The following is a 19,463-nucleotide window of genomic DNA, read 5'->3' as shown; positions in this document are numbered from 1 at the left end:
CCCCGTCCTCCTTGCACTCGTCGCCAGATTGTCTTGTGTGTTCCTCGTGGTCCTGCCAAGCTTTCCAGCGTTCCTTTTGTGGTTATAGTTCTAGTGATACTTGTTAATTTTGTGTATGATCCCTGCCTGGTTTTTTGGACTTTGAGTTTGCCTTCTCCCTGTGTTACCTCTGCCTGTTTGGACTGACTACCTGTGAATCGAACCTGGACTGATTAAACCGTTTTTGATCATCTCAAACACTCACTCTCTGCCTGTGTCCACTCCACTACTTACCCTGCCTTGACACAATGTTTTATTAATTTTACAGAATAATGTTTTATATTAATTTATTGTTTTATAATAATTGCAACAGCTGATCATCCCATGGGATCAGGGTATGGGTTAGAAGATATACTTTGACAATGACTTTAATCAAACAAAGAGTCAATCTTCTGAATTATTCTGTTGTACAAAGCTGTTTAGTTCTTGACCATCTTCAGTAGGGCTTATTTTTCACAGACAGCATCATTGGGCTGCAGTAATTTCATTGCTTTGACAAGAAAGAGTTGGAGTTAGGATTGTTCACCTCAGGCCACATAAAAGATTGAATTTTGAACCATTTGTGAATGATGTAAAAATTTAGAGTATTCTGATGTATATCAAGAAGCTGATGTAAACATTGGTTTGAAAAATTTCATTGATATTTTAGTGAGGTTAGTGAAGAAAGTGCCCTTGAGAAAGGTTAATGGAGTGCCACAGTGCATAGCTGGTACTGTACAGCTTTTTGAGTTGAGAGCTTTTTCTGATCCTTATTCTGAAGACCATGAGATATCCCCTTATTTTGGGACTTGCTTGGCAATATCCTTGAGCTTGCAGCTTTTATCATTATTAGGGCCCACACACCGACATTGCTCCCATTCTTTGGCCTGACTCATTATTAAGAAGACAGCATGCAGTCTTTGACCTGGCTAATGAATGTTTTGGATGGAGACATGAGCAGAACAGAGGGTCCTGAGGAAGTTATTTTCACTGAGAGAAGTTTTAATTGATTTATAATTTCTCATGAGACATTATGAACTGTTTTTGATATGTCAGTATTCAACACAAAAATGTTGTTGTGCACATTTTTTATTTTGCAAAACTCTAATTCTTACTGCATAATATTTAACCTGCAGACTGTGCGTAATTGGAAAAGTTGCCTGCAACCTTCAGATGGATTTAAAGAGTCACCAAAATAAAGGTCACAACACTGTCTTCTGTTCAAGGCTTGTATTTAACACTATTGAATGCTGTACAGTTCTTCCGAAAAGAGGGCTATTTTAATTTATAATAATATACACATGAATACAAATTAGTATATTAAAATGTGAAATGATATGTACAGTTCATTTCCCAGTCCGGGATCAATAAAGTACATCTATCTATCTATCTATCTATCTATCTATCTATCTATCTATCTATCTATCTATCTATCTATCTATTAAGCTAGTTAAGGCAAAACCATGACACTAAGACACAAACTTTCTTTTTAGGTGTAAAATTTAGGTTGAAAGTAATTTACATCCAATTGACCTAATTTAAACTGTGACCTCTACACAGTTTAAAATATATTGTTTAATTATTTTACAAAACATTGTATGAAACAGTGAATAATTATTGGTATTGTGGCTATTATGTATATTTATTATTGTGTTATATGCACATTGTTAAACATACAGGTCATATTTTGCTCAGTCAGTTGCTGTCTCCTGTCATCTCTCCCGTCAACCTATGTGATTCATTAAGTGTTCTGTATCAGGATTACATTATGCAATTTAATATCTCCAGAAATAAACAAGAAACAAGATGCCATCTGCCCAACTATATTGGTTCAAAAAAGTCTGAAGTCTTAAAGGTCGCAGGTACAAATGATATTCTAATTCTGTTTCCCACAGGCTGTAATGTGATGTTCTTACTTTCTGGAGGAAGCCCTCTATGTCAAGCTTATCTGGTTTAGTGGGAGAAAAACTCAGCCCCACACAGATGTTGTTTGATCCAGGAGGTGACTGTCTGGGGGAATCCACATTATGGAGGAGACATAGTTATTCTTCAACATCAGCTGAGGCAAACCAGGGCAGCAGACAGCACTGAGTGGCTACTGTCCTGTTGTGGGTGGGGCTTAATGATGTAGGCACTGCTCCAGGTAGAAAGACTCTGAGTTGAGAGCACAGCAGAGACTGCTCATCCAACAGTCTGTGCATCTTCTACTTAAAAGTAAAAAAATATATATAATTAGGAAACATACATAGACAAAAATAATTAAAAACATTAGTAAAAGGAATGCTACTTTAATTATACAGGGCAGAAAGTCTGAAAATAAATGAAATATCATTTTAAAACACAAAAATGAATCTTGTCAATAAAAAGCAATTCAAAGGCAAACATGTTATAAAATGCAAAGCTGGAGGGTTCTGGTAGTTGAGTTGTTAAGACATATACAGTGTAACTGAGATTTTTGCCAGGTTGCATGCAATCTCTCCTGGTCTCTCCCTTTGTTCACTGTCTCTCTGTTATAATAGAAATAAAGTGGCATAACAAATGCCAGTGTGTACCAGCCACAGATTCTTTTCCCATTCTTTTCCATCCCTTAGATGTTGCCAGACTTTAACTTTCCATTTGTCCATGTACTGACTTTTATCTAACCCAGTACAGACTGCAGTCTCAATTTAAATTGTCTATCCACTAGCTATATGTGCTTATCCTGGAGCCAATCCAAGCTGATTGCTCCAATACTTTGTGCTATTTCAAAATGCATTTCAATCTTGACTAGCTGTCAAACTGTATATTAACGTGAAGTAGAAAATGGTCATGTTGTAATTCATGTTATAAAAGCAAAATAAAAACAGCTTCCTGGCAAAATATGTACAAATGATTGCTTTTGCTTTATTACCATCTGAGGCCAACTTATCATATCAACTTAAGGCATTTCATACAGTTCTACTATAAGGCAGAAGTCTATACTGGTGCATACAGAATATTAAGGTCCAAAGGGCAAATTGCCATGTCATCAACTTCAGTTCATTCATGTTCTCCATAGGATGAACTCTCTTCATTTTGGACATTCTACTAACTTCCCTCTATTGCCAGCCCCAGGACAAAAATGTCAGGCCACCAGGACACCAATACACCTTGACATTTGTAACTCTGGAAGAACTCCAGGGAGTAGTAAAGCCCTCTGTATGTTCTGTTCAACACCTTTGTAATGTGGAGTCTAATACTCCAGCACGCTACATATGCATGGGAAGCTTGTGTCCAGCAAATGTCCGGGCAATCCAGACAATAAAGTTCAACCAAATAGTTTCTCCACTAAACAATGTCAGCATTTTTGTGCTGATGGCATTCAGTTGCTGATCACCATAGACTGTATAAGACGTGGCACCCGTGACGTTACCCATTGGTTTCAGGGAGTCGGTTTTGTGACCAAACCATGGGCATTTGAGCTGCGCCATCTTGGATTTTAGTGGGAGTGTACTTTCCATATTTGGTGAAAAGGCGGCTACTCTACGGGTCAACTGGGGTCAGCCGGCCGAGAACCCGGCCACTTAGCTCGGAGCAACCGAGCTAGCCTAAGGCTAATCAGCTAATCAGCTAGGCTAACAAGCTAAGCGGCAGCTACACGCAGCTACATCCACCACACGACAGTCCCTGAGTCCAACCCTGACTAGCTCGACCCCGTACAACCACGACACACAGCATACAACAGAGATCATAATGTTGCTGCTGTGTTTTAAACATGACTGTTTCAGATAGAGAGGTTTTAGGTGGAGCTGCAGGGTTTGGTGGATAAAATATATTAAAGCGTTAAAAACATTATTTTTATTATTATTGTCATTATTATTAATGATAATAAAAAATAATGATAATAATAATAATATATTAAAATGTTTAATATTTCATATTTACCGGCTTTCACCATTGCCTCCATCCACTATCCACTTACAGTTACAGCTGCACACAAACAACAGCAGCCGCTTACTGACGGAGCTGCTCTGTCTATGCAATGTCTGACTTTTTAAACAAAAAAATGAGACGAAATAACATTGTAGCCTAGTATTCCTGCAATAAACGGACTGAGAGCATGGAACACACCGCAACAGCGTTCCTAACATTAGCTGCTCCCGTCCTCTATCTGTATCAGCAGCGACAATAAATCGGCAATTAAGTCATAAGCCAGCAGCAAATATGCTAATACATGCTAATTAGTGCAAACATCCAGGTAGAACAGTGAGAAATTTACTTACCGAAAAAACTGCAACACAGACTCCTTCGACGATCGGTTAGTACAGTCTACACTACAACAAGCCATATTGTCACAGAAACATATCCGAACATTGGCAAACAAACACTGCAGCCCCTGTCAACCACTGGAGGTAGCCAGAAGCCTCTGGATGTAGCCGCCGAGCCCAGCCGATGCTTTAGAAAAGAGCTAACTGCCAGTGCCTATCTATGGGGCTGTCACTCAACCTCCCCCCTCCCCCCCCCCACAGTGTTCACAGAGGTGGAAACTATCAGTAGAGACCAAAAACAAAAAAAGTACCAGGCTGTAAATATGTTTTTAGGCTGTAAAGTTGGCTATTTTAACATGGAGGTCAATGGAGAATTGCTTACTTCTGGAGCCAGCCCCCAGCAGCAGCTGAGGAACTGCAGCTTTTTGAATGCAGAAGTGATCCTCACTGCTGAAACCTACAACTCCCCCCTTGCTGATCACTCATATTTTCTATAGGGACCACTGTCCTAGCAGACAGATGAGTGTTTTATTGTGACTGAGAGTGTTACCATGTTCAAGCTGTCATCATAGTGATGGGCCAGTTCATTCAATTGCATCTCCAGCTCTCCAGCCTCCTGTTTCACTGCTCGCCTCAGCTCCTCTATGTCCCGAACCTTCTCTCTGCACACACAAACAGTAAAAGTTCAGTAAAAGTATTTGAGAGAAAAGACTGGCGGGTTGTTCACTAATCCCTGCTTTTCCAGTCTGTGCGTAGAAGTGTCCTTTGGCAGCATACTGAAACCCCATTGGTGTGTGAATGTGTGTGTTTTAGTAAAAGCCCTATATGCATAGAGAAAGTATTGTGCGTATGTGAATGGATGAATGTGATTTGTAGTGTAAAGCGCTTTGAGTAGTTGATAAGACTAGAAAATTGCTGTATAAATGCAGTCCATTGTACACTGTTTGTCAGTGTACAAACAGTGTACAATGTGGAGTGGACACAGGCGCAGAGTCAGAGTTAGCGATAACCAGAAAAACGGTTTAATCAGTCCGGGTTCGATACACGTGCAAGCAGTCCAATAAGGAAGAGGTACAATAGGGAGAAGGCAAACTCGAAATCCAAAATCCAGGCAAAGGTCAAACAATAGGTATCAAGAGCACAACAAGAAACGCTGGAAGGCTTGGTAGGAACACAAGTAACACACAAGACAATCTGGCAAGGAGTGCAGGGAGGACGGAGACTAAATACGTCAGGGGGCGGGGAGACAATTACACACAGGTGAAACATATTAAGGGAGGAAGGGTAATCAGGAGGTGGGATGCACACACGAGGAGAGGGAAGTCAAGACACCTGAAACGAGAGGAAGAACCGTGAACAACAGGAAACTCAAGCATTACCAAAATAAAACAGGAACCACTAAATAAACAATAAGGCCACCCTGGCTCCCAGGGTGAAACCTGACACTGTTGTCCATAAAGTTTCCAGACACATTCCTCTTTTAATTCCTATTTATACATATCAGTAATCACATTGGAAGAGATTGAGTTTTGAGAAGATATACACTTTATCTATCAAGAATAAATCACATTGTCAGAGTTATTTCATGAGGAGATGTAAAATATATTTTATTACAACTTTATGGGCAACAGTGTATATATTATTTTTATCACCAGCCATAACAGTGTGGCTTGTATTGTTTTCACATTATGAGTCTATGTGTGTTATCATGGGAAAATGTGGTCTGGAGATATCTACTGTATTGGGAACCACCGCTGGGGCAGTTTTGAATACACTGGCAGGCATTTGTAGTACTGTCTTTGGATAGATTTTGTCACCATAATAGCGTCACAACCATACAACATACACTCACAAAACATTTGAGATTTGTATTTGATAACAAAATAATGGCCAAGTTTGAAGATGGATGTTGTCCAACCCATGAATATTGAGCACTAATGTAATAATGTAGTACTGACGACTGAGTACTCATGATTCAGAAAGTCAAAATGTTATTGGAAGCTGTTGTAAAACGTTTAGGTGCCTGTGTGGGGCAAGGAAATTTGTCAATTTTTTCTGAAAAAAGGGACACAGTGTAGCACAGTGTATACTGAAGCCCAGTGAGCATGAACTAAAGCCAGCTAGAGACCATTTTAAAAAGCGATCACACTAACCGTGATGCCAAATCGGTGTGGTGCAATAAGAACACTCAATATTCTGTCCCCTGTGCGCGTGGCTTTGAACACCGGAACAGATAGCTAAACAGGTCTAGCACTGATGGATTCATAATGACTCAGACGTTTAAGTAAAGTCAACTTCCTTTACTGTCAATATATATGCAAGGCATAAGGGATGGCAACAATCCCTAAAACAACAAAGAAATGGCTACGCTATATAAGACAAACAGGAATGTAGCATCAACCAATAAATCTTAGCAAATAAGCAATAAACTTTCACAATATACAAAACTTTCATCTGAACAAATAATAGACTTACAAACAAAACTCCTTAAAGGCTCAACATCAGCGGATGCGATGGATTAAAAGGCATGCTCTGGAGCACATGGTGATGTATGAAAAATGGCCGCTCTGAACATGTGACCTGAACCATGTGATCAGTAATGACTAATAGAAACAATGCCCTTCAAATTCAACACTTTCCTTCACAATAACAAACAACACAAGCTGTATTCCATATGCTATCCCATTCTTTGCAAGATGGTCTGTACGTTTATCTAATGTCAAAGGCATAAAGTGGGCGTGGGGTTAGGGCCCTTTCTCTACTTCCCTTCTGGCACATTTGCTCAGATTACGGCCATCTACGAACTCAACACCTCTAATATTTCGTGACAAGGTTGTGATGCTATGGAGAAAAAAATCTGTCCACAGACAACCAGATGAACAGACATGTAAACAACTACCAAAGTACTCAAAACTACTTTTGTTGTAGTTCCCCATGCAGTAGGTGTCTCCAGGACCACATTTTGCCATGATAACACACATGCACAGACCGTAGATCCACAAGGTCAAAACAATGCCAGCCACATTGTCGTGACCGGTATCAAAACATTGCTATCTCTAATGGTAAAACGAAGTGTAACCTTCAGCCTGTGAAGTCATGGTCCAATCACAGCTTTTCAAACTAGAATGTGTACCTGTCCGGGTCAGAGAGAGCACTATACACTGCAGCCTGGCCTTCAGAGAGCTGCTCCTCCATGTTGCTGAGCACAGAGCAAAACTTCTGCAGACTCAGCATCATCTCCCCCAAATCACCTAAAGAGTACTGTGGAGAACATGTACAGGATTTACCTTTCAACCACATACGCAGACAATGGGAAATGTGAAGGATCAGGAATAATGAAACATTTACATAACGAGGGTTTAGACACCTAGAAAAACAAATAAATACAAATAATAATACCAGTTTAGAAAGGCTAAAAGACATTTACATAGCAAAAAACGTTTTGATCTCTTATTGCCACATCAAACCAAATGCACATGATTATGCATTCAGCATACATTATCATTATGTGATCATTCAAGAATTTGATATGTAAAATGTTCAGTGTTTCCATGTTTTCAGATGGCCTTTCCTACTATATTTACACACAGGAAGTATACTAGGGACAAACTACTATAATAAACTGTACTATACTACAATAAAGTGTCAATGGTGATTGCTAATATAAAATTGTAGAAACTGCACAAGTGTACCCTTTGGCATCTTACTATACCTTTCATTCAAACACCAGCATTATGTATGCAGTCGATTCACCACATACATAATGCTGGTACTGAATTTTTTTCTTTTCTTGTACAGTAAAAAAAATCATCCATCCATCATTGCTACTAATAAACTGTTGTAACAGCTTTTTGTGTAGGTATTCCGTGAGCAAGCACAGTTTACTTGTTTATTAAGCACTCATAAGGTCAAACTACAAAATACAGTTCTGGTTAGCTGATCTTAAAACTGGACTAAAACTGGAGAGTTTCTGTTCACCACATTCAGGACTAGACCTTCCCCAACTCTGAGGAGAGAGAGAGAGAGAGAGAAAGAGAGAGAGAGAGAGAGAGAGAGAGAGAGAGAGAGATGTATATCTAACAGCTGAGGAAGCACCAAACATTTACAATACAAGGGAGATAAAATAAGCCTTTGTTTTCTGCACTTCAGTATGACCTCACCACGCAGTAAATGTGGTCAATTTAAACTGAATTACGATTATTTAACAAAGGAAAACGCAAGAATGGCGAGTAGAGGAGCTTCACAGGCAAATGAGACATTCATGTGTTAATAGGGTCCTTGCTCTGAAAGGGCTCCATCTCAAGAACTATGGAAACATGACAACAAATTCCCGGTTTTTATCAACAGACAAACAGAGACTCACTGGAAGCTAGACACATCATAGCTCACTGCTCACTCCTGTTTCTGACTTTGGTTACTATAAAATTCAAGAGCACTAATCAAAAGAAACAGTTTCAGTGACTAAAATGATGATGATGGGCTTTGTCATTAATTTGCGGTTTCTTTTCTACATCACATTATGCTTTTGAAGAACAAACTGCAATATTCATCATATTTACTGATGAAAAAAAGTGTTCCGTCTATAGCACAGAAGTACAGACAGACATACTCAGAGAATCTGTCATTTGGCCAATAATCAATGGATCTTGCTGCAATTCACTTTTATTCTGGTCACTGTGTGTGTGTGTGTGTGCGCGCGCAAATCTACTCTGTGACAAGTATGCGCAGCAACTCATTACTTATCATGTAAAACTAGTACTTTATTCAGTAATGAGCAGTGTGAGAGATTACAATTTGAAATTCAGTAATTACATTAGAGTTACTAATTCCAGTTACTCTGACATTACTTTGACGTTCAGGGTTGGTTAGTTTGCTGTCTCACTGGAAGTTTGATGGAGGGCTGATTTCAGTTTGGTGTCTCTGTGTTCAGTGGTCAGACTGGTCTGGGATATAGTTGAGGTATGGGGTCGGCGGTAGCCTCAACCAAAAGGTGCTGAACTACTATTCCAGATAATTTCAAAGTTGTCTTATTTAAAATCTGTTTGTTCTTGGCTAATAGAAGTGGCAAATGTTAATTTAAAAATCTTGGCCCAAAATCTTTACTTTCGGGCTAACTTGTTTTCAATACAGTGTTCTGATAAGTGGAATTGGTTGAGTAAAGACAACTGTTTGGCTAACACGGGTGTATGGTGCTTGCCCTTAAATAAACTTTTTAACATGCATTGATTATAGATACATAGAAAAGAAAACAGCTTGAGTTTTGAGACCATCCAGAAGTTTGATTCTGAAGTGTTCAGAGGATCCTGGTTTTAATGAAGACCCCCCTGCCACTACATCCTGGTGGAAAGATGTAAAGAAGATAATGTAATAGATTTTATTACAGTGGAGAATACAGTGTGCTCGCAAATCTGTGGGGAAGCTGCAACCAAATTGCAGAGGGAAAGTTGAACACTTTTCAGTTGCAGTTATTCTCATTAACATATTTTTTCTTTTGTCAACAGAACAAGTATGATATTTGATTGCAACTTATAAATCAGCTGCTATTTTGTATATAAAATCATTTTATGATCGCATCAGACAAAAAGAATTAACAAAAGGTTGTCATGTTCAATATATTATATGAATATACATACTATATTCATATTCAATTGCAGCCACAAAGCATGTTACCACATTTACTGAGCTGCACACGTTTTCTTGCTGTAAGACATAAAAAAATCAGCAAAAACTATATTATACAGTAAATGTGACTGCAACTCTAAAACGTTTCTGGTGGATATTCAAACCTGTCAGGCCTGTGACTGAACACTTTCATACTTGAAACTGAAAAGAGTGTGGTATTACTCACAGGAGTGTTTCCCAGTATATGTTGCTTGTTGTAACTGTTTTGTATACAGCAGGTACACTGATGGTCACAGGAGCAGCAGCATACCATGGTGGCTGTCTGACTACCCTCCCAAAGCTTCTCCTCATCTTTGTTTCCATTCCTGTCCACCTTGTCTTTCTTCTCGGGCCACAGTGCTGTATCCACAGAGGATGATACAGTCCGGTAATTTTCCGTCATCCCAGGAAGACAGTCATGTGACTGCCAGCCATTAGACAGCAGAGGGACAGATGGAGATGATGAGAAGATTAGTGTAGGTCTATGTGTTGTTTCTGAACCCACTGATATGGACACTTCATTTGGGACGGTATGAAGAGCCCCATGTGATAATGTGTTGATGAGGGCATTTCGCTGAATTTGCCCATCTGTCCATGCTTGGACAGCACGGAAGGGGGTAGAGGTGTCCAAAGGGAGAACACTAGAGAAAAGGGTGCATTTTGACTCAGCCATATAAGGGACATCCTTCCTGTGGACAATATGAGAAGGTGGAGATGAAGACATCTGAACTGAAACAGAGCGACTTGATAGCTTGAGGTCTGGGGTTGCAGGCAGGGATAGAAATGGAGCTAGAGCCAAGGAGCAAGGTGAATCTGAGGAGGCAGTTGCATTCCCTGAGTTCTGGTCAGTGCCCATTGTTGATGAGGATGACAGAGATAAAGGCAAATCTTTGCCTGTAGATGAAACTGAATCTAGAGCAGCTGAGCTTCTGAGCAATAGTGAATGCTCAAGAAATCCATTTGTGGCTTCAAGGCTGCCTGATTCTTTGAACACAGAGGTTGGATTAGAAACCTGGATGGGTTCAGCCCAATAGACTTGACATTCAGTGTCAAGCTGCTTAAAAAAGGTATCGTCATCTCCATTTTCACCCTCCGAGCCATCCACTGAGGTTTCAAATACCAGATCTAGGCTCTCAATCTCAATTAGATCCTTTTGCTCCACTTCAATTCTGCTGTGTACCTCTGGCACTTTCTGTGCTAAATAAAATCTGGCTGATTCACTTCCTGTGCCATTGATTTCCACTTGACACACTTTTCTTAACTCTTCCTGTTTGGTTTCAGTTGAATGCTCATCATGCAGACTACAGGAGGAGATCTGTGGATCTATTTCTGTTTGGTTACATACTTCCTCTGAGGCTAATCTAGAACTTTCTGACAGACCTGCAGAGCTCTCTGTATCTGAGATGTAAACAACACTTTCTTGGGTCTGCACAGTGTCAGTATGTCTCTCACCCTCTCTCTTTCCATTCCCCTGAAGGGTATCCTCTATGTCCAAGGAGAGGTGATCCATCTTAACATGAAAAACATCTTGGACAGGAGAGGCTGGAATAGGGTCTGTGTTATCATCATGAAAATATGGTTGTCCCTGTTTGGAGATGGACTGGTCAGTCAGGTCTGAAATGTCTGGATCATGTGATTTTGAAGACAAGACAGACTGACAAACTGGAATGGAAGCATTAGAAGAAAGGCAGGGCAGTGTGGAGCAGCCCTCCTCAACCTTATAGAAGTCCAGAACAAGAAGGAATGGAGCTGAGAAATTGTCCTTGTTCAACTGAAAGGATAAAGAAGAGGGTGTTTCATCCTTTTCATTTTGTGTATAGGTAGGTGTTTCAGAGAAGCTTATTCTATCTGAATCTGAGAAAACTAAATCATTTTGATTGCTTTCTTGAGCAGAGGAGGAAGAGGGATGTGGAAATGAGAGGGAGTTTTCATGTAAAGTCACCTCAGCCCATTCTGACTGTGTGTTCCCTTGACCCCCAGAGGAGGAGTCAGACTGTGTAGAAGACATGGCAGTTGGGGTAGAAAATGGACAATCCAAATTTAGAGAAGGAGATGGAGGTTGAGGAATCCTTGAACAGGTAGAGGAAGCTGTGCCTTTAGAATCATGAAGTAGAGTAGAGAGGTGGGGGCTTGGAGCGTCCTTGTCTTGTGTTTTAATGTTTTCTGCTCCTCTAGTCAATGAGGCAGCTTGCATAGGGGAAGAAGTAGGGGAGAGACACATAAATGAAGCTTGAGAAGTCATTGGAGATTGGGAGTGAGCTACACTCTGTGAGAAAGAGCAAGAAGGATGGTACTCAAACACCAGTTCAGACAGTGATGCAGGTGGAGACTGATCTTGATCTAGTGGTGTCTCCATTTCTGAACTGTGCAGGTCATATTTTGGGAGACATGATGAGGGGGAAGGGCCAAACACTAATAAAGGCTGCGATGAAGGACAGGATGAGAGAGATTTCTCAACACCAGAAGAGATCAGAGATGAAGAGATGTGTGATGAGGAGTTATGTGGGGAAGAAGAACAAGGAGAGCCTGGCTTCTCACTGTTTTGGCTGTCAGTGCTTGCTTCTGGCAGAACCTGCAATCAAACAAAAAATAAAGACAGTCAAGCAGTCAAACATATGAACTCTTCTATATACAGTATACTATACCTTAACCATTCGCTTTATTAGGAATACCTGCACAAATGCTTATTCATGCCACTATCCAATCAGCCAATCATGTGGCAGCAGCACAATGTATAAAACCATTCAGATACAGTTCAGGAGCTTCAGGAGCTGGACAACAACAGCTAGGCCAGCCAAACGCAAATGTCTGTGACTGACTGACTGAACATTGAAGTAAAACCACTGGTCCACCAAATGCTTTTTATAAGGAAACATAGCTGAAATCACAGCACAGCCAAGTCAGAGTATCAGCTGTTTCATGTTGTTCCCAAATTTGTCTCTCTGTCCTGCACCTGTTCCTAATCCACTCATCAACTCTACATCCAGTGAGCAGTTGCCTTGTTGTTGAGAGAGATCAGAGAGAGAATCAAGTTAACTGAAAAGCTACAATAACTCAGAATGTGCAAAATGCTGAACCTTCAAGTGAATGGGCAACATGCTCACCAAAAGACTAGCAAAACGTAACCTAGTATGATTACTCTCAATTTCTGCTTGGCATGTAGGAGGCATTCAGAGTTTGGTGTCGACAACATGTTTCCATAAACCCAGCCGGCGTTGTGTCAACTTTCCAGGCGGGAGGTGGTGGTCTAGTGGTGTGGGGAATGTTTTCTTGGCACACTTTGGGACCCTTAATAATAATCAATCATCATTTGAATGCCACAGCCTATCTGAGTATTGTCTCTAATCCTGTGCATCCTTTTGTGGTGCACCCTTCTTCTATTGGCTACTGCAACCATTACTACGCACCATGTCACAAAGCAAAGGTTGTCTCAGATTGGTTTCGTGAAGATGAAAATGAGTTCAGTGTACTTCACTGGCCTCCCCACTCACCAATTCTGAATCCAATATAACACCAGTGATCACACTATACATTGCATTTTTGTGACTTTTGTGACCACAGTATGGTTCTGTTATTTAGTACTAGACTAAATGGGAAGAATCCCAACCTGATTGGGTCTACATGGCAGTAACATAAAAGCAGTCCTATTTTCTGTAGTGTATCATCCACCTGCTGCTTATACAGAGTTTTAGTCTGAATTTGCTGAATTTTTATCTGATTTAGTGCTTAGTACGGATAAAGTAATTATAGTGGGTGACTTTAATATTCATGTAGATACCGCCTTAAGACTGCATTCAATTCAGTATGACTCAAGTGGCTTCTTTCAAAATGTTAACAAACCAATTCGCTGTTTTAATCACATCCTTGATCTTGTTGCGGAATATTTGACATTCCCTCAAAATCCTCATTTATCCGACTGTTCTTTAATAACATTTGAATTTACAATTACAATTGCAATTACAATTACAATTCTGAAATAATTAACTACTGTAGATATCCATCTAATAATGCTGTTACTAAAAATAAGGGGGTTATTCCATCTTTATTAACTCCGATGCCATGTGTCTTACAGAGGGCAATGACTTAAACTTCACTCCAGCAGATATAGATTATCTAGTTGATAGTACTGCAGCCTCATTATGTAGAGGAAAACAATTGCATTAATAGAGAAAAACCCTAGGTTCCTTTTCAGCACTGTAACCGGGCTGACAAAGAGTCATAGCTCTGCTGAGCCATGCATTCCTCTAGCTATCAATAGTGATGACTTTATGAGTTTCTTTACCAACAAAATACTAAAATATTAGAGATAGAATTCATCGCATCCCACATACAACTGTTAATGATGTATGTGTGCTAGTCCTGATTGTTCTTAGACCGCTTCTCTCCCATAGATCTTGCTGAGTTGACTTCAGTAGTTACTAAATCTAAACCTTCAACATGTCTTTTGGATCCTATCCCAACTAGACTTCTCAAGGATGTTTTGCCCTTGATTGGTACTTCCATATTAGATCAGATCAAATCTCTCTTTAGTAATACGATATGCTCCACAGGCTTTTAAGGTTGCAGTTATCAAACCTCCAGTTAAAAAGTCTTCTGTTGACCATGGCGCTTTAGCAAACTATATAACTATATCCAATCTCCCCTTTACTTCTAAAATTCTTGAAAAATTCTTGAATTTGACACTGTTGATCACAGTATTCTATTGGAAAGACTGGAACATGTCATTGGGATTAAAGGAACAGCACTAGGCTGGCTTAGTTAGTCATGGAGTTTCACAGGGTTCTGTGCTTGGACCAATACTGTTCACTTTATACAGTACATGCTTCCCCTAAGCAATATTATTAGGAAGCATGGCATAAATTTCCATTGCTATGAAGATGATACCCAGCTATATTTATCTATGAAGCCAGATGAAACAGATCAGTTAGCAAGACTTCATGCATGTCTGAAAGACATAAAGGCCTGGATGATTTGTAACTTTCTTCTTCTGAATTCAGACAAAACTGAGGTTATTGTGTTTGGTTCTAAACACCTCAGAAACAGACTATCTAACCATATATTTACTCTGGGTGGCATTACCTTAGCCTCCAGTATGACTGTGAGGAAGTGTGGAGTTATTTTTGATCAAGATTTGTCCTTTAATTCGCATATAAAACAAGTCTCTAGGACCGCCTTCTTTCACTTGAGCAACATTATTAAGATTAGGAACATTCTCAGAGTGGAAAAACTAGTCTGTGCATTTGTTCTAGGCTGGACTACTGTAATTCCCTATTATTAGTATGTCCAGTTAAATCTCTAAAAAGCCCCCAGCTGATCCAAAATACTGCAGTAACAGTACTGACTGGAATTAGCGAGAGAGATCATATTACTCCTGTACTAGCTTCTCTTCACTGGCTCCCTGTAAAATCCAGAATTGATTTTAAAATCCTTCTCCTTACATATAAGGCCTTCAATGGCCAGGCTCCTTTATATCTCAAAGAGCTGATAATACCATATTATCCCAACAGATTGCCCTTTTCCCAGAATGCTGGTTTGCTTATGCTTCCCAGAATTTCTAAAAGTAGAATGGGAGGCCGAGCCTTTAACTATCAGACACCTCTCCTGCGGAACCAACTGCCAGTTTGAGTTCGGGAAGCAGATATCCTCTCAAATTTTAAAATTAGGCTTAAAACCTTTTTGTTTGACAAAGCTTAGTTGTAGTTATAGTTTTAGTTATTATGACTAAACCTATAGTTAGTCAAAATTATTTCTATCTACACCAGAGGTCTCTAACAGGCGGACTGCGGTCCGGGTCCAGGTCCGGACCCAGACACCGTCCCATGCGGACCCAGACCTACAATCAGCGGCAAAGTGTGGGGGCTTTTTGGACTGAAACCTTGAATCTCACTTTCACTTTTTAAGCTTTTAAAAATTATTACAACCCTGACACAGTGTTCCCTATAAACTGCGTTAAAACTTACTGGGCAAGTAGCCCACAACAACAACCAAGGTGCTTACTAAAAAAATAATGTAATTACTCTGCTCGACTGCTTTGGTGCTGCAAAGATCTTGTATAAGGCCGATGTCCCACTTTCTGCTGATAGCTTTGGTAATTGGAGGCTGCATAATCGCAGGAGTGAGACAGTTTACTGTTAATACAAGGTCTTTGTTCAATACCAACGTAAACCGCAACACTGAGAGAGGAATACAGGGACTATTTGCCCAGAGATCTGAAGGCTGTGGGCTGAGAAAGAGAAAGATGACCGGATTACTTGAACAGAGTCTGGAAAGGGATGAAGAAGTGAAGGTGTGGCGTTACCTGCTGTGTGTTTATAATGCCCCTCAATCATGATACTGTCGGGGCTGACTCGTTAGTTTCACTTGAGTGAATTCAGTAGTTAGCTGTTGTTGCTAACATAGGCTAATTCCATCTATGAAGGCTGATTAACTCTGACTGCGAGCAGTAGTAGTTTTAACAGGTAAAATACATGGTTAAATGACGAACCCCCATTTAAAATGTATTGTTATTGTCCTGCTATAGTGGGTTAAAAAACAAACAAACATACAAACAAACAAACATTCCATCTCTGCAATCCTACTTTGAATCTACTGAAAGTTAGTCTCACATTTATGTCTCAATTTTGCCGTTACAGTCAGTAGTTAAGTGGTTGTTTCTTTCCGTTAAATCGTATTATCCTGTGCAGGCCCTGCAACTGAAAATGTAGGCTATGAATCAGAAGGGATTTAGGATTTCCCAATGTCCAGCAGGTCACCCTAAAATGGAGTACAATGCAGGAAATCACATCTAAGAAATAAAAAATTTTGGGGGGGAGGACCCCCAGACTGCCCTAAGGACTTAGCCCCAGATGTTCACAATATCTGGCTCAGCCCCTGCCAACGATTAATAAATTATTGAGGCATTCTACAGTATGACGGGGCACTAATATTTTAACCAGCACAGCTTTTCTACTCTTTATGGTACCTGTTTAGCTGACCTTTCAGACCAATTGCATGCGAGATAAGCCATCCCTCTTGACGCTGCTCAGCCAATCAAATTTGTATAAACAAAAGCGTGACTCTGAATACAGACATGAGAGAGATGAGAGGTGAGTGACAGGTGGAAAGGGAAGTTAGCGATACAGGGAGATGACATTTATAGACAAGTGAGCCGGAGACAGGAAGAGAACTATGAGGCTACTTCAAAATATTTATATCTGTCTATCTATATATATATCTCTATCTATCTATCTCTCTCTCTCTCGCTCTATATATATATATATATATATATATATATATATATATATATATATATATATATATATATATATACACATATATATGTAGTTATATACAGTTATAGTTTATATATAGTATAGTATAGTATAGTTGAATACCCCTGATCTACACTGTTACAATTAAGGATAAAGCTCATAGTAGAACTGGCTCAGGGAACTGAACCATTCCTTAGTTTTGCTGCTGTAGGCCTAGGCTGCTGTGGGACCTGATCATCTGCACACCTCTCCTCTTCTCTCTTTCTGCTCCTCAGACCCAAACTCACATTTATTAGCCTTTATTACACATCATTAACTCTGTGTCCTCTCTTACCCGTAGTCTTGTGCTTGTTTCTCTCTGGTCTCTATTTCTCTGCACCTTTCTGCAGGTATCTCTGGCTCCCGAACTGTCTGTTGTCCTGGCTCCACCGACCTGTAGACCTTTATTGTCTACAATTGTATATTTCTAACACATTACTATGTTTAATTTTCCACTCTGCTTAAGATACATTAATATCCTATGCCAATTATAATGTAAATAATTACCAACAATGACAGTTTTTTGTTTCTGGGCTCTGTTTACTATCATAACTGTAATCTGCTGAGCACACAGTATCCACTAACTGTTCTGTGATTTGAATGCTGGTTCCCTATCTTTGTCCACTGCCAACCCTGTTTGTATCATGTTTTATATGTTGCATGTCCTTCTCCTCTTCTACTCCATTCCCATCTGTCCTATCTTCCTCCTTTTCCCATCGACAGGAGGGCCCCACTATATGAGCCTGGTTCTGCTCAAAGTTTCTTCCTGTCAAAAGGGAATTTTTCCTTGCCACTGTTGCCATAGGTGCTTGCTCTGGGGTCAGGCTCTGCATCTCTGTAAAGCTCTTTGAGACAATTTTGATTATGGGAGGTGCTATATAAATAAAATTGAATTGAATTGAATTGAATTGAAGACCTTGATGAGATCAGGTCCTGGTGATGCCTGCTGAGGGAGAGACAGGATGAAGGGCTCTTCCAGAAACCCACTGCTGTCTGACTGGCAGCTGTTGGTCCGTATTACATCTTGCACTGCTCACACACACAAGGGAGGAGAGAGAAAACAAAGGTGGGGGGGGGGGGGGGGGGGCAGTGAATTATAATCACAATTTAACAAAATCCATAATGTCCAGCCCGAAATTACAATTTGTGAGGCCCATGAGAGGATATCAGTTTTACATCTGGCACCTGGCATAACCAGCAATTATCCCAATATGAAAATGACCAAAGCCTCTGGTGACTCATTTCTGCATTACTGTAGATTGTCCCATGATGCTGAAACTGTATGCAAATGATTTACATGCCAGTGAAATGCATATATGAAACTAAAATTCTACAAAGGCTGAATTGTCAATGTTTCATTCAAGACTCAGCCAATTTTGTGATGGAACTCTCTGATTGTGCTTTAAAGTGATGACAGACTGAGTGACAAAGAAACAGTGAAATACTCAGGTATTGTATATTGGGGGGCGGCTGTGGCGCAGCATGTTAAGCGTGCGGCTTTGGACTTTGGACCACCCAGAGATCGGAGGGTCGCCAGTTCGTTCCTCAACCAAGCACATGGTGGTGAAGGAGACGTGCCCCCCCTGCCTCTGTGACCATGGCTGAGGTGCCCCTGAGCAAGGCACAGATCTACCCCAGCTCCCCGGGCTCCTTCTAGGGAAGCCCCCTGCCATAGCATTTCTAGTGCATGTGCATGCTTGTGTCTGTGTTTTGTTCACTTTGTGTGGGTAAAATACAGAGAATAATTTCCCCAGGAGGGATCAATAAAGTATAAACTTAAACTTATTGATGAGAAAGGGAAATAATTTAAACACATAGTTTTTCATCACTTGAGTCATGAGTAACGGATTTATCCTGAAACACTTTGATTTTTCCTGAATTGCTACTGTCTGAGCAGCCAAATTATGTACAGCGGCTGCTTTAACAACAGCTTTCATCGACAGCCTCAGCAAAAGGCGACAGTGATATTAATTGAAAAAAACCTTTTTAAATAATTATATGCTTTATGACCTACCTAAATTTTCTGCTCCTCCAATGTAGTTTCCTGTGACACTGCTGTTGTCAAAACTGTGGATCTGGAATGAGATATAATTTAGGACCACATTCATAAACTTTGCAAAGAAGTGGGTAGTAATATGACTACAGCAGGGAAATATATATGTATATATATGTGTATATATATGTATATGTGTATATGTGTATGTGTATGTGTATGTGTATAAATATATGTATATATATAAACACACTCTTTAGTTGTCAGCTCAGTAAC

The 19,463-nt window shown here is 40.0% G+C and overlaps 1 protein-coding gene across 1 annotated transcript; it reads right to left on the bottom strand.

The window, feature by feature from the left end:
• Positions 1 to 1,173: 1,173 nt before the first annotated feature.
• itprid1 (ITPR interacting domain containing 1) lies at positions 1,174 to 19,247 on the bottom strand. Its single transcript, XM_041065834.1, has 6 exons — positions 19,209 to 19,247; positions 18,111 to 18,223; positions 10,093 to 12,477; positions 7,378 to 7,505; positions 4,795 to 4,906; positions 1,174 to 2,222 (listed from the first exon to the last, which is right to left on the bottom strand). The coding sequence occupies exons 3-6, from the start codon at positions 12,259 to 12,261 to the stop codon at positions 2,061 to 2,063; spliced, it is 2,571 nt and encodes an 856-aa protein (XP_040921768.1). The 5' UTR covers positions 12,262 to 12,477; positions 18,111 to 18,223; positions 19,209 to 19,247; the 3' UTR covers positions 1,174 to 2,060.
• Positions 19,248 to 19,463: the final 216 nt, after the last annotated feature.

Source organism: Toxotes jaculatrix, chromosome 20, assembly GCF_017976425.1.
Source record: "Toxotes jaculatrix isolate fToxJac2 chromosome 20, fToxJac2.pri, whole genome shotgun sequence".
Classification (NCBI taxonomy): domain Eukaryota; kingdom Metazoa; phylum Chordata; class Actinopteri; family Toxotidae; genus Toxotes; species Toxotes jaculatrix.
This window is presented reverse-complemented; position numbering and strand designations above follow the sequence as displayed.